Below are 15998 nucleotides of genomic sequence, written 5' to 3' on the forward strand. Positions count from 1 at the left end.
AGGAGGTGTTTGAGTCAAGTGAGGATCTTTTTAAGGAAAGAAAGCCCTTAGGTGAGATCACAAGTAGAAGGGAAGAAGCTAGGAGACAGAGACATTGAAGATTAGAAAGAAATATTATTATGAAAACAATTACCAAGAGACTTTAAAGGATGAGGTCAAAGATACATGTGGATGTATTAGCCTCACAAGCAGAAGGGCTATTTCTTCATCAGAGATGGGAGTAACAGAGATAAAAAATGAAGATGATATTAAGAAATGTTGAAATGCAGTGTAGGGAAGAAGAGGGAGTTCAGTGTGAATGATCTTTATTTCTTCAATAAAGTATGAAGTGAGGCTATTTTGAGATGATGGGAGGAGACTTGATAAAGGAAGTAAAATTTGGGAACACGTTCTTTGATGAAAATAATAGCCAAATCCAAAAGTAAAACTATTGAAATGTTGCAATGAAGAACCAGTTGAGATTATATACATAAGTCTATAATAAGCCCAAATAGCAAGATTGTGTCAGTCATTAAGTCAAGGACTTACTATGTTCATGGTACTGTGCTAAGCATTATTAATACAAAGAAAGGAAAAGACATGACCCCTGCCTTTAAGGAGCTCACATTCCAACATATAAATATATATTAACATATAAATAATTATGTAGTAAATGTGTGTGTATTTACATATACATATATACATATGTAGAAAATGGCAAGTAATCACAGAGGGTAAGCACTAGCTGTGGGGAATGGGGGTTGCAACTGGGAAGCATCTCTTGAAGACATGATTTGAGTTAAGTACTGAAAGAAGCTAGGATTTAGCAGCAAGGTGAGAGAGCATTTTCAAGCATGGGGGATAGCTAGGGAAAGAGTTAGGAGATAAAGTGTGTTCAAAAGATGCTCAGAAAGTTAATGCTGCTGGATCATAGAGTGTATGGAGAACAATGGATAAGAAGACTAGAAATATAGGGACAGACCAGGGCCTTCAACAGCCAAAGATAGATTTTATGTGATCCTATTTGTAATAGAGAATCATTTAAATTTATTAAATTGGGAAGGAGTGACATGATCAGACCTGAGTTTTAAGAAGATCATTTTTGCAATTAAGTAGAGAATGGACTAGAGTGGGAAGAGATTTGAGGCAGGGAAAATTACTAAAATGTTACTGCAATAGTTCAGACATGAGACACTAAGAGCCTATCAGGGCAGCAGCTATATGAGAGTAGAGTGAAGCTATTGTAAGAGAAATATTGCCACTGTAGAAATGACCAGGATTTGACAACAGATGAGATGTGAGTTGATAGTGAGTAAAGAATCAAGGATGACACTTAAGTTGTGAGCTTGAGTGACTTGGGACAGTTATATGATTTGTGAGCAGGAGTGGAGGAGTCAGATGATAAGGGCAATTGAGAACTGGGATTTGGCAAAATAGTGATATTTCAAGGGAGCAAGGGATTCAACAGTGGAGAACAGTCTGGTGTCAAGATAAGGAAGATAGAAATGTGATAGAGCAAGGATGATGGGGGAGGGAGGTGATCCTGGGGAACTGAGGGATTAGAGGTCATAGGAAGGGTGAAGAAAAGCTTTAGAAGGAATGAGGCATAGGGAGAGATGAATGATAAGATGCTATAGTTAGATAAAATAACTTGATGATGGATTGCATTTGTGAGTGATGGATGATCCTCCCCATGGGTAGATAAGGTAGAGGGAAGAGGCAGATAACAGAAGAGACAGAATAATCTGAGGAACTAGGAGGCCAGGTTGAGGGAACAGTAAAATGTGTGTTAAAATTCCCAACTATAAGGGTAAGTAAGGGATGGGTTGAAGAACAAGCCAGATACTGAATTCCTTGAGAAAAAAGGGGGTATTACTTGTAGCCTGGATAACTTCCAGGAAGATCTGGAGAGGATGAGAGACTTTGATCGAGTGATCCAGAAATGGAGAGACAGAAAAAGGATCTGGGATCAACATTTAGAAGCCAGAAATATACACAGTCCTTCTTCTGAACCATTGGGATTGGGGAGGAGTACTTAGGTGAAAGATAGGAAGGCCATCATATTTCTCTAAATGTCAAAAGATGAAAGTAGCAAGAAAGGAAGAGTAAAAAGTAAATGAATAATTACTATTATTAAACATTATGAGGACCATTCTGGAAAGCTACTTGGAGCTATGCCCAAAGGGCTATAAAACTGTGCATATGCTTGTTCCAGCAGTGTCTCTACTGGGTTGGTATCCCAGGGAGATTATAGAAGAGGGAAAATCACTCACTTGTGCAAAAATGTTTTTAGCAACTGTTTTTGTAGTGGCAAGGAACTGGAAATTAAGTGGATGTTCATCAATTGAGGAATGGATGAATATATGAATGTAATGAATGTATTATTGTTCTATAAGAAAGGATGAGCAGGTTGCTTTCAGAAAGACCTGGAAAGACTTACATGAACTGATACTAAGGAAAGTGAGCAAAACCAAGAGAACATTGTACATAACAACAAGATCATGTGATGATCAGCTGTGATGGACTTGGCTCTTTTCAACAATGCAGTGATTCAAAGAAACTCCAATAGAGTGTGATGGAAAATGCCATATGTATCTAGAGAGAGTACTATAGAGATTGAATGTGGATCAGAGAATAGTATTTTTGTCTTTTTTTGTTATTGTTTGCTTCTTTTTTCTTTCTTGTCTTTTTTCACTTTTGATCTGATTTTTCTTGCACAGTGATGAATATAGAAATATGTTTAGAAGAATTGTACACATTTAACCTATATCAGATTACTTGCTATCTTGGGGAGGGAAGTGAAAGAGAGAGAAAGAGAGAGAGAAAGAGAGAGAGAGAGAGAGAGAGAGAAAGAGAGAGAGAGAGAGAGAAAGAAAGAGAGAGAGAAGAATTTGGAACACAAGGTTTTGCAAAGGTGAATGTTGAAAACTGTCTTTGCATGCATTTGGAAAAAATACTATGAAAAATTATGAGGAAACTGAGCCCTATAGAAATTAAATAATATATTCAAGATCACAAAGCTATTTTTGCTTGACTAGTTCTTTATAAGAATGTCATAGTTATTCCTGTAGTCATAGTTATGAAGAATTGGAGATTATCTAAGTCATTATCTATGAAATTCCCTTCATTTTACGACTAAAGAAACTGTGTGCCAGATCAAATGTAAAGCTCTTAGTACAGTACCTGGTACAAGTCAAAAAAAGTGATATAAGGACACTCTCAAGCTATCTTTTAAGAACTTTAGAATCAATTGTATGACACAGGAGACACTGGCACAAGGCCATTCAGCATGGCATGCCCTCATCAGAGAAGGTGCAGTGTTCTATGAGCAAAGCAGAATTGAATTAGCCCAGAAGAAACATGAGATAAGCAAAGTTAGAGAAGCCACCCAAATGTTTATATGAACTATTTGTGTCCGACTTGTGGCAGAGCATTTCAAGCTCATTTTGGTCTTAAGAGCCATAACTGGACACACCATAACTCAACTCTAACAGTGATGTTATTTTGGTCCTTTTTGAGAACAAAGGACAACAACCAACCTGGTATAGGGTATTCACTTAATTAATACTTAATTTCTTCCTAGAAAAGTGGAGCCACAATATCTATATCTATATCATGGAATAGCACAACATAAACATGTGAGTGGTTTTCCACTGACTATCCTATTCAGAGTGGTTTCCTGTCGTCAAGGACAAATGCAGTATATACTTTAATACATAAATGACCATGTACAAATGAGTGATGCAGATAGTGAGGATTATTTCTTTTGTCTTTCAGGTTGTTGGCAACACCACCTCTGGAAGCTACAGTTACAGCGTCCAGAAGAGTCTGGCTTTTGCTTATGTCCCCATGGAGCTTAGTAAAATGGGACAGAAAGTGGAGGTCGAACTACTGGGCAAAAATTACCCAGCAACCATCATACAAGAGCCACTGGTTTTGACTGAGCCAACTAGAGCTCGGCTTCAGAAAAAGGCTGGAAATAGCCAAGTTTGAAAGAAAATGAGGGAAGAAACTACTCTTATTAATCTTACAGCTGCTTTACAAATTGTGTGACTATGTGACTGCTCTCAGGATTATGAATCACTCTAGTTCTTCTGAGAAATATTTTCTTTTCCAAATTCTACTAATGAATTAACTTCAAAATCAACCAAATCCAGTTTTAAGTTCATTCTAAAACCTTTCCTTTTCTCTCCAAACCATTCTCTCCCCTAGCTGTTTTCTGTTTTTTAAAAGCACATTTCAAATAGGTTTCATTGTCCTTTCATAACAAAAACTTACCGGATGAGGACAATTTATTTCTTAAGTTTTGTATCATGCAGTATTGGAGCAGCAAAAAGATCCCAAGAAGCTGTTTTTTTTTTTTTCCAAAATGTAATCACCACAATTGTTAAAAGACAAGTAGTCCTATGAATTTGTAATTTTCCTTATGTTTACAAATCAGTGAGAATAGTTCTGTTTATGTCTTACATAAAAACAATCAAGAATATTACTGTTGTGAGGGACTCTTTACTGGGCAACCTCAGATGATCCAAATAAGTAATTGTTGGAAATGTTCACAATGGAAATAGTCTTAATAGATCTTAACTAGTTTAGTTCTTGCCTGGTTTAATGACAGATCTGTTCAAGTATAAGAAATACTAAATGTTTTCACAATCTCCGCCTTGAAAACAATTCAGACATTGTTTCAGAACAGTTCTTATTGTCCTTTTGGAAGGTCGTTTTAGGAGAAATATTGCAAAGAAAGAACATAGTCTTCCCTAGGAATTGTTCCTTCCAAGCCTTCAGCAAAGAAACTGAAGCATAAATAGATTGTGCCAGTGGAAACACGGTTTGAATAATGAATACCTATCATTGAAGAAAGAATTAATGGAAGTTGACATCACACTGAGCTGTTCTGAATATCATTTTACAAAGCAGGTCAAAATAAAGTATAAAAGCTGACAGGGCTGCACTTAGCGTTATGCACAGCGAGAAATCCATTTGGAAATTATTCTTTGTTCGACTTTCAGAAATGATTTGGGTCTACTTGGCTGAACCAATCCGAAATATTCCTTTTCTTAAAGGTGACACTATTTATAACCAACTAGTGTGTGGAATGTATGTTTTTTGCTCAAACACATTTGCTAGTTATTAAAGAAAACGGGATATGAAACATGAAAAAACTATAGTTAGAATGCATAAACTATAACAACACTTCTTAATGTGTATGTTTCAGAAACATGACAAATCTACCAATATCCGATGTGTTATGAAATACAATAGAGTGGTCAAACACTTGAATTTTCAAACTCACCCTTTTTCTTGGAAAGACCATTACATGAGGAAAATGAAGATGCAGTTCCATCTCAGCATATGCTTTTTAGCAGGTATAATCTAGTCTCTCAATTGCTACATCTAGGATTTCTACCACCAGCTAGAACTTATACAGATCATAGTCTTTTCTGTGAATTAGCATAACAACTTTCTTATGGATTTTTGACCACCTATAACTATTAGATGCCATTCTTTTTCTCAGTAAGTAAATTATCTCTTCTGACCAAGACAAATTAGTAATTAAATCAGCCCATGCTTTAATGAACCAATAGGCTTTCCCTATGCTTCTATCACTGTTCTCTGGCAGTGCTGCAGTTACTTTTTGGAATCCCTTTAAGCAAGCAGGGTTGTATAATCTTGGGGAACAAATAAAAATAGCACATGAGAAGGCTGATTTCAGAAAGACCTGGAAAGACTTATATACATAGGACAGCCTAAAGATGCAAAGACTGCAGATGGAATGTTGGTGTGAGGAACCCAGGAAGAAGATTTGGTAAAAAAGTGTTTGATTCAATTACATGCTAAATAATATAATAAATGATGTTCGAAAATGTATGATTGAGATTGGAGAAGGATGAGGAGGGAAGTAAACATTAAATGATATCCCATTTCTTCATTTGAGAGCAACTTTGTAGTTATCCAAAGCCTCCCAAGATAATACCTTTTCCTATCTTGTAGTTTCCCCAACTTGAGTTGGTGCTAGTATGATGGTGGCTAGTTATCCAGGAAGTTACCCAGAATTCTTAGGATTTTTAGTTATAAAAGACTTTAGGGATCAGAAAGGATAATGCCCAGTCTCCTTTCCCCTAAGCCCAGGTCTTGTCCCTAGTCAAATATTCTTCATCTTCTCCTCCCCTACTCAGATGTACTTCAGCAAGGGTACTGTGAAAAAGATGGATATCCCAAACCAGAATAGGGCCTTTGGGATCTATCTTCTCTGTTCACATACCTATTATCCTTATTCAGGTGCTGAAGCCTCTATGGTTAGGAAAACATAAGCTATTAAAAATATAACTCATAATATAATATATATATAATTTATATAGTATATATAATATCATACACATTATATGTAATATGATATAAATATAGCTTATAATATTATATATATATATATCATATAATATTTTCCCAAGTATTACATGACTAGTGGCTCCATTACAGTGGTTTGCTGATTCCTTGATGTAGCTGCTGACAAAAGAAACTGAACTTTTAGCATCATCCTCCAAGATGATGTGGAAAAGTGAATTCCGTAAAGTCAGCTTCAGTCAAATAGCCCAGAAAATAACCAGGAAGGGGGTCACCTTTTCCAAGTACTCAGTCAACAAACATTTATTAAACACTCACTATGTGCCAGACACTGTGCTAAGCACTAGGAATAGAAATAGAAAAAGAAGATAGCCCCTACCTTACATTCTATCACAGAAGATATTACATAAAAGATAGCTGAAAATGTGCCTGGCACAGGGACATGGGAAGCAAGTTCTAGGAGAAAGAACTGCAGCAGAACAGCCTGGAAAGGGCTTAAGATATCTCACCTCCATGCCAAAGGTTAAAAGCTGGAAAAAATGTGTGGAGAAAAAGGGGATCAGAATGGAAAGCAATAGTTCCTCCATCCTAATTTTTAGAATTTTCACACTGTAGTAGGCTTTTAACATTCTTTTAATTTTTTTTTCACTGCAATGTATTGCAGACAGTTATTTCATAGATGAACTATTCTCCCCAAAGCCTGGAAATGGTGGCAAAGAAATTGCAATGGTAAAGTTCTTAGAGCGAATGCATAATTTCTTAAAATTATATATATATATATATATATATATATATATATACATGTGAAAGACTAGTGTATAAAAATACACTATTCATATTGCTTAGTAAAGAATTGTAAGAAGACCATCTCCTTACATTGTCAGATTGGAATTGAAATCACTCTTGAACAATTTCTTTAAATATAACGAGGAAGAAACACAATAGCTGCAAACTTTGATTCAAGGATTTGTATTTTCTTTAAAGGTTCTGGATGCTAATAAGTGCTACTGAGTTTGCAGGGCCCCTTCAATTTTTTAATCTCATTTCCTTCTTGAACTATTCATTTAAATGAAGCAATGAATAAGATCAACCACAACTTAACCTTATTTAGTGAGTGAACTTCAGTTTTTTTCTGATGAAGAAATAACAGTTTTCTCTTACTGGCTCTTTTCTCTCCTTCTGAGAAATTTCTTTTCTTCTATCTGAAGAACCAAACAAATGGTAGATAACTATTAAAGAGGTTAAAATTGCTTAGCTCTTATAAAACTATCTTTTAAAGTGTAGGAAGAGAAATAGAAAGGAGAAAAGTTCTAATGAATGGAATATTCTGCTGTATCCTGCTTTCTAGAACCTCCAAGTTAGGGTGACAAAACATACTGTGCTTTCTAGAGCCCCCAGAGTGGTTAAAATATACCATCTTAATGGAGGAGTGATGAGGTGGGACTCCATATTTCCACCATCCTTAAGAGTCCCATCTCATCACTCCTCCACCAAGACGGTATATTTTAGCCATCTCAGGATGGGGTTATAAAACAGAACAAATGACTATAAAACAACATTGAAAAAAGTCTGATATCTAAGATATACAGGGAATTAGCACAAATACCTAAGGTCAAGAGGCAGAATGATTAGAGTTATGAAAAAGAAGAAATTCTTAATAATAAGATGAAAGATTGTTCAAAATAGTACAAAATATATTCATTAACATTACAGAATTAACCTTATAATCACCAAACTGTAACCAATAATTAAAAAAAAATAGGAATAGTTCACGAAAGAAGGACTGCAAGACAGAGGTGCTGATATAATGCTGGTGGAACTATGATTTTTTTTCAATCATTCTGGAGAAACGATTTGAAATTATAAGAGAAAAGTTATTAAACCATTCATACCTTTTGATTGATAGATCACTTCTGAATATATACACCAAAGAGATCAAGAAGAAATTTAGACAAGTAGTTTAATACATTTTCTGCATTTTGGTCTTGATTTTTCAAAGACTGACAATAGCATAAGAAATAATGACAATGAAGAATTAAGAAAAACAAGGGAAAATTTATCTGAATCAATGCAGAATGTAGTGAGTAAAATTAGATAACTAAATATATCATGATTCTAACATTATAAATGAAAAGGATAACACAATGAAACTAGACTGGTGTAGTTTTAACATCTATGCCTGGTTATGGAGAAGAGCTGAAGAAATGCATTTTTTACCTTTTCTTGAAGAAGGGGACTATAGGTATGAGATATTGCATATACTGCCAGACAATGGCCATGGCATTGGAGAAGTGTTTCTATTAAACAATGTTTTCAACTTGGAATCCTTTTTCTTATAATAATTTAGTTCACAATATCTACATAGCCAATATCAAATATCTATGATTGTAACAGTGAAGATATTTTCTCCATTAATACAGACATCAACCCTCTATATCTTAATAGAGAGAATTTCTAAGAGATGTCATGAGCAAAGAAAAAAGAAAGGAAGGAAGAGAGAGGGAGAGAGAGAGAGAGAGAAAGAGAGAGAGAAGATAATGTTGATGAGATTCCTGTTTAGGTATGAGAATAAATTCTGAGAGTCTTCCCAAATCTGAGATTCTATGAATCTAGCCACCATTTAGAAATATATATTTTATTGCTATCTCTTGCTTTTATATAATTTGTATTTCCCAACATTTCTCTCTCTCTCTCTTTCTCCCTCTCTCTCTCTCTGTCCCTCTCTCCTCCATCTTAAGAGAATCTTTCCTCACAACAAAACATAATACAAATGGGAGAAAATAGTCCAGAAAAACTATCAAATATACAAAAAGGGTCAGAAATCATATATGTAAATATACATACACATATGTATATATGTATGTGTGTGTAGATAGATAGATAGATGCTTTTTATATTCTTCCCCTCCTACACTCATGCAGAGAAGTTGGGTAAAGTAACTTTCATATCTCTCCTTTGGGATCAACCTCAGTCATAATGATTATTTCAGAATTCAGATTCAATTGATTGTAGTTACCATGTATAGGATTTTCCTGATTTTTCTTAGTTCACTAAGTCTCAGTTGATAGAAGTCTTCCCATGCTTATCTATATTTGTCACATGCATTGTTGCTTATAATATAATAATATGCCATTACTCTCATGTATCACAACTTGTTTAGTCATTGCTTAGCTGAGGAACAATCTACTTTCTAACCACAATTTAGAACATTGCTTCTTTAGAAGGAAAATGTATTCTGAGACTTAAACAATCATATTATATGTAAGCATCTGAGACACAGCTCATTTTTAAATCAAATACAACTAGCATCTCAGTTGAAATCTTAAAATTTCAAGCTAATTAAAACAGAACAAAGACAGATGTCATTAAATAGCAACTATTGTCAAAGATATACTGACTATAAGAATTAGCTAATCTATGCTTTATTTTCCATTTTCCTTGTCTATAAAATCTGTTTTAATCCATGGTTTATACTTAATTAAAAACTAGGTAGTAGGTAAGATTTTGACCCTTGATTTTATGTTTAATTGATCATTGTTCATATGAATCTAAGTATTTTAATAATAATAAGGTTGTAACTCACAGAATATGTTGGAGGGATAAATTTACAACTTTTTAAAAAAGATGTAAAACATTATCCAATTAAAGTAGAAAGCGTGGTGGATTTGTAGTAAGGATATCTGGGTTTCTAATCCCTTGCTAACCTTTGTAACCTTGGACAAGATATTTAATCTCTCTGGGTCTCAGTTTCCTCATTTGTAACTTGAGGTTGGACAAGGTAATCTCTGAAGTCCCTTTCAGCACTAGATCCATGGTTATATGAATAATGTTCATTTTTAACTGTTTTCATAGATGGCTATAGAGGTTCAATCTATCAAAAAGCATTTTTTAAGAGTCCACTGTATGCCAGGCACATTATTAGGCACTGGAGAGATAAATACAAAGAATGAAACAATTCTTGTTCTTTTGTTTTTTTCATTGGGAGGCAATGGAAAAAACTCTCAATCTGGAGCCACATTACCAGTGTTCCAACAAATTCCAGCTCTGCTACTTGTTTCTTGTATGACCATGATCAAGTCACTTCACCCCTTTTCCTGGCCTCAGTTCCCGCAACTATATAATGAAGGAGCTGGATTAGATGTCCAACTTCAGAGTCTTTTCTAACCTTCAAACCCACAATCTTATATTCTGTTTCCCTAGATTATCTAATTCCACATCATCCTGCAATCATGCTTTTCAAAGGTCATTTTTTAACCCAAATGCAACTCATCAGAATTACTTAACTTGATTCAATACAACAAATTTATATTAAGCAACTAATGTCTTTTAAAATGTTAAATGCCTTGCCAGTCTCACATAGTGTCTGTGGTCAGATTTGAACTCTGAAAAATGAGTCTTCCAGACTCCAGGCTGAGCACTCTATTCATTGCACCACCTATCTACACAGAAGAGTAGTAGCAAAATCCAAAAGTGATTTTACTAACAGGACTGCTAAAATTTCTTCACACCTTTGAATCAGTGGCAAGAATTATCCCGCAAATGCTTAGAGCAATAGATAGAGATCTATTTCCAAAAGGAAGACCTGGGTTCAGGTCTTGCCTCTGACACATATTGAATACGTGCCTCTGGGTAAGCTATTGCATGTCATGTTACTGTAAGCAAGTCTCTAAGAATGTAAATTAAGAGCACATATTAAATTGCATTGATATAGCATTTTCTCATTAGGTGTGCCCTATACCAATGAAGGCACAGGGCTAGTTCCTGGCCCCCTACTGCTCATGGGAGAACAATCTGTTTTTCTCTTCCATGCAGATAATCCTCAAGTACCTATCCAGTGAGTCTACAAGGATTGAATGATTAACTTCACATTAAAACCCAGGATAATTCAATTAAAGTCAACAAACATGAGTCCCAAACAATGTTTTGTGCTAGGCATAGAAGTAAGAAAGATGAAATAATATATGGTCTTTATATCAAAGAAGTGATAATTTTTATAGAAGGGATAAGACAAAAATCCAAGTAATCATAATGTAAACCAAGGTATCAGTGCGTAAGAGAGATACAAAGAGACAAAGAGAAGGATCAGCTAAGAATAGCATTAAAAGAGTACTTAAACACGTATAGGACTGCTTGCCATCAGGGGGAGGTGGTGGAGGGAGGGAGGGAAAAAGTCGGAACAGAAGTAAGTGCAAGGGATAATGTTGTAAAGAAATTTTTTTCAAAATAAAAAAAAAAGAGTATTTAACTGTCACCAGTGAATTCAAGTTACCAGGTTTGGAAAAACTACACTTCTGACCAGCTAGTTGAGACATTATTTGTTTATTTGACATTTCCCCCCAGTTACATTAAAAACAAAAATAAATTACATTAAAAAAAATTTTTTTTGAGTTCTAGGTTCTTTCCATTATTCCCACTTACAACTAAGAAACCACATGTGAAGTTATGCAAAACATTTCCATAAATCAAGTTATAAAAGAAAACATAGATCTCTCAACCTATGAAAATAAAAACCTTTAAGAAAAATTAAGCTGAGAAAAAAGAAAAGGAGAGATAGTAAGAGAAAGAAAGAATGCTTTAATCTGTATGGAGACACAATCAGTTCCTTCTCTGGGTGTGTTTAGGGTTTTTCCTTCAAAGTAATTGTGGATTGTAATCATACTGATAATCCAGCTCAGACTTTTGATTAATTGTGGTGAATGATAAAGGAGCTATGAGAAAGAAGAGGGTAGAATTATAAACTAAAAGTCGGTGAACTTGATATCAAATCCTGGAAGATTTTAGAAAGTAGTATTAAATGGAAGGGTTGTGAACATTTAGGATAACTACATGGCATAGTGATGGAATAGGGGCCTTGCAATCAGGAGGACCCGAGTTCCAACGTGGTCTCAGATACTTAGTAGCTGTGTGATCTTGGGTAACTCACCCAATCCTGATTGCCTCAGTTTCCTTATCTTTAAAATGAGTTGGGAAATGAAAGAGCAAACAACTCTAGTAACTCAGCTAAGAAAACCCTAAATGGGATTAAAAAAACTAAACAACAAAATGATCACTTAGGAAGGAGTTGATCACTAAGAGCATCATGGAAGGGTTCATTACCATGATTCATCCGCATGGGTTCATTCTGCTAGATTTCATTTTATTTCTCATTTTCCCCTTGCATTACTAGGTCAGAAGAATTTTGTGGGCAATATATCTGATTTCATCAACATATCTGAGAAAATTTTTTTTGTGATATTCTGATGGCCAAGAAAGCTATGGATTTACTCCAGGATGAGAATTCTGGAAAAAGAGCAACTGCTTTAGTCAGGTAATTTTAAAGCTTCAGACAGTTCCAGCTATGTAGACAATTTCAATATGGTAGACCACTACAGAATGTTTATACATATACCAGTACTGTCTCCCAAAACAGAGTTTTAGTTCCACCAATAAAGGAGGGTTTTTTCTTAGGTGATCTGAGCACATGCCATAGACAAAACATTGCATAGATAAGACATATTTTTCATCCACTTGTGTATTCAGGGAAGACTTCTGGGGTGAGGGCTACTGGACAGGGCTGCTTTCCATCTTTGGTGTCCACCTGATCCACTTAACTCTTACCTGTGCTTCCAAGAAGCTATAACATGCCCAGTGGCTACATCCCAGTGAACTGTCTAAGCAGACAGGTTGAACCAGATTGGGGTTAAGCAAAGGGTCTCAAAACCTATAATGAGTTAAGAGGAGATGTCTGCTCTAAGGATGTAAGGACTTCCCTGCTGGATTGGGCAAATGAGAACAATTTGTTCCAGTGGTCATGAAGGCAGGATTAATGTCCATATATAAACCCTCTTAGTGTCCAGGACCTTGTGCATCTGCAAATAGTTGGATCTATAGAAACTTGAATGGATTCCCTCTTCTTGTTGGATATTACACAGGATAATCTCCATGATCCTGTTTTTCAAATAATAACTCCTGTGCCTTATCTTGTATGGCAGTATCTGTGGTTTTTAAAGGCAATACCAATGAAACATAAACCTTGACAACTTCTGATTGACTGAAAAAGCATCAAGTATGGTCCTAATGACAGGATTTATCTGGTGTCTAACTATCCCAATAGCTCAATTCAAACATGCTTATAACTCCAAGGCTATAAGACGTGCTTATAATAGTAGACAATTCTATTGATCATAGAAGGCAAAATAATGCAATGGAAAGAGGGATAGATTTAGGCTCAGAGTAGGTGGATTTGAGGTTGGGCAATCACTTAACAACTGTGAAACTAAAATCTTCTCATGTGTAAAAAGGAGAGGCTGAACTACATGATTTCTAAGACATCTCTAAACCTATGTTTTTTTTTTGTTTTTTTTTTTTGCCAAGTCCATGTCCTTTATTTTTTTATTTAATAGCCTTTTATTTACAGGATATATGCATGGGTAACTTTACAGCATTAACAATTGCCAAACCTCTTGTTCCAATTTTTCACCTCTTACCCCCCCACTCCCTCCCCTAGATGGCAGGATGACCAGTAGATGTTAAATATATTAAAATATAAATTAGATACACAATAAGTATACATGACCAAAACGTTATTTTGCTGTACAAAAAGAATCAGACTCTGAAATATTGTACAATTAGCTTGTGAAGGAAATCAAAAATGCAGGTGTGCATAAATATAGGGATTGGGAATTCAATGTAATGGTTTTTAGTCATCTCCCAGAGTTCTTTTTCTGGGCATAGCTAGTTCAGTTCATTACTGCTCCATTAGAAATGATTTGGTTGATCTCGTTGCTGAGGATGGCCTGGTCCATCAGAACTGGTCATCATATAGTATTGTTGTTGAAGTATATAATGATCTCCTGGTCCTGCTCATTTCACTCAGCATCAGTTCGTGTAAGTCTCTCCAGGCCTTTCTGAAATCATCCTGTTGGTCATTTCTTACAGAACAGTAATATTCCATAATTTTCATATACCACAATTTATTCAGCCATTCTCCAACTGATGGACATCCATTCAGTTTCCAGTTTCTAGCCACTACAAAAAGGGCTGCCACAAACATTCGTGCACATACAGGTCCCTTTCCCTTCTTTATAATCTCTTTGGGATATAATCCCAGTAGTAACACTGCTGGATCAAAGGGTATGCACAGTTTGATAACTTTTTGAGCATAATTCCAAACCACTCTCCAAAATGTCTAAACCTATGTTCTATAAAATGGGAATATCTGCTCTTTTCTGTGTTGTTGAGAAGATGAAATAGAATGATGTAAATCACTGTAAATTGCCACATAAATATAAACAATGATTAGAATTAATTGGCTTATTTATGGCAGCTCTTTTTATTATACTAGAAAAACTGCACACTGCAGGGGTACCCATCAATTGAAGAATGGCCAAACAAATTATATTACATGAATGAAATGGAATACAAGTGTGCTCTAAGAAATTATATATTTTTCAGATATTTTCAGAAAAACAGCCTCTGTGAGCTGTGGAATAGAATTAGAACAAGATATACAACAATTATATTATATATATATATTTAAAAACCTCAAAGACTTAAGAACTCTTACTGATGCTGTGACCAACCTTGATTGCAGAGAATTAATGATGAAGCAGCTAGCAGCCTTCTGACAGAGTGGTAATACTTGAGACCCCACAACCAAAGTAGAAATGTTTTAGGTAGATTGTATGTTGGGGTCTTTACCGTTGGGGTGAGAGGAGGGCTAGGAGTTAAGAAAGTCTCTCCAAAGAGCCCACAAAGAAAGAAAACAAAAAAAAGGAGGAATATTGAAGTTTGGGTGAGTTATTTTTAAAGCACAAAAGAGAGAGCTAGAAAGAATCACAGACAAGCAGGACAGCTTTGAAAGTTGCATGTTGAATTTACTAAATATTTTAAAAGAAAAAATTTCATGAGCAATTCTCATTATGTTCTACTATGCATATGGAAGTGTTAATTTGATGTTTGTTTAGGACTTTTTAAAAAAAATCACCTTCATTAGAAGCAATTGGCCTTCCTTAAGAAGAATTCACAGGGGAGCCTTTTAGCCAGAAGAGTCCAATCCCCTCATTTGTCTTTACAACCCATAGAGATTGCTTAATATTTACTGAAGTGAACATGAAATGGAGCCCCAGCCTGGGGTCGTGGGATCGTGAATTTAACCCCTTGGACAACTCATCTCAGATCTTTGCTTCATTTACAAAATGGGAAGATTATTTAAAATATTTAATCAAGTAATTATTTATAATTGAATTACAAAATATTTAATCAATAAGACAATAGGCTAAGACTAAGAGTCTGAGTTTATCTTCCACTTAAAAGGGCCGAGTTACTAAACCAGCTCTATATACAATTCCACATTCTAGCAGATTTACAATTGAAACCATTGATTTCAAGACCATTAAATAGTGTAATTCCATTTTTAAGACCTTGGAGTCATGTAAACACTAAGTAGCAGAACCAGATCCAACAAAGTGGATGGGGGTCAGTTGGATGGCTGAACTTAGTTCTGATCCTTAGAGAATTTTCCTTCGTGGTGGGACTTTACCTGATCTCCCCCCTTACACACACACACACACATCACTACAACCACCACCTCCGCCTCATCTGAAGGTGGGTGCCGCCCCTCCCGCTCCTTTGGGTACGCTAGGAGGGCTCTCCCGGGGGGCGGGGCGGGCCCGAGCCGTCCAGTTCCTGGTTTTAAG

The 15998-nt window shown here is 35.5% G+C and overlaps 1 protein-coding gene across 2 annotated transcripts in view; it reads left to right on the forward strand.

Annotated features, from left to right (window-relative positions):
* DMGDH (dimethylglycine dehydrogenase) overlaps positions 1-4920 on the forward strand; it is a 103056-nt gene extending 98136 nt beyond the window's left edge. For both annotated transcript variants that reach the window (XM_023495798.2, XM_003759434.4), the window contains exon 16: positions 3757-4920. In XM_023495798.2, coding sequence (XP_023351566.1) covers positions 3757-3972 — 216 coding nt within the window. In that variant the 3' untranslated portion in view covers positions 3973-4920. The remainder of the gene's footprint in view (positions 1-3756) is intronic.
* The last annotated feature ends 11078 nt before the right edge of the window (positions 4921-15998 follow it).

The sequence above is a fragment of the Sarcophilus harrisii genome, chromosome 1, assembly GCF_902635505.1.
Source record: "Sarcophilus harrisii chromosome 1, mSarHar1.11, whole genome shotgun sequence".
In the NCBI taxonomy this organism is placed as follows: domain Eukaryota; kingdom Metazoa; phylum Chordata; class Mammalia; order Dasyuromorphia; family Dasyuridae; genus Sarcophilus; species Sarcophilus harrisii.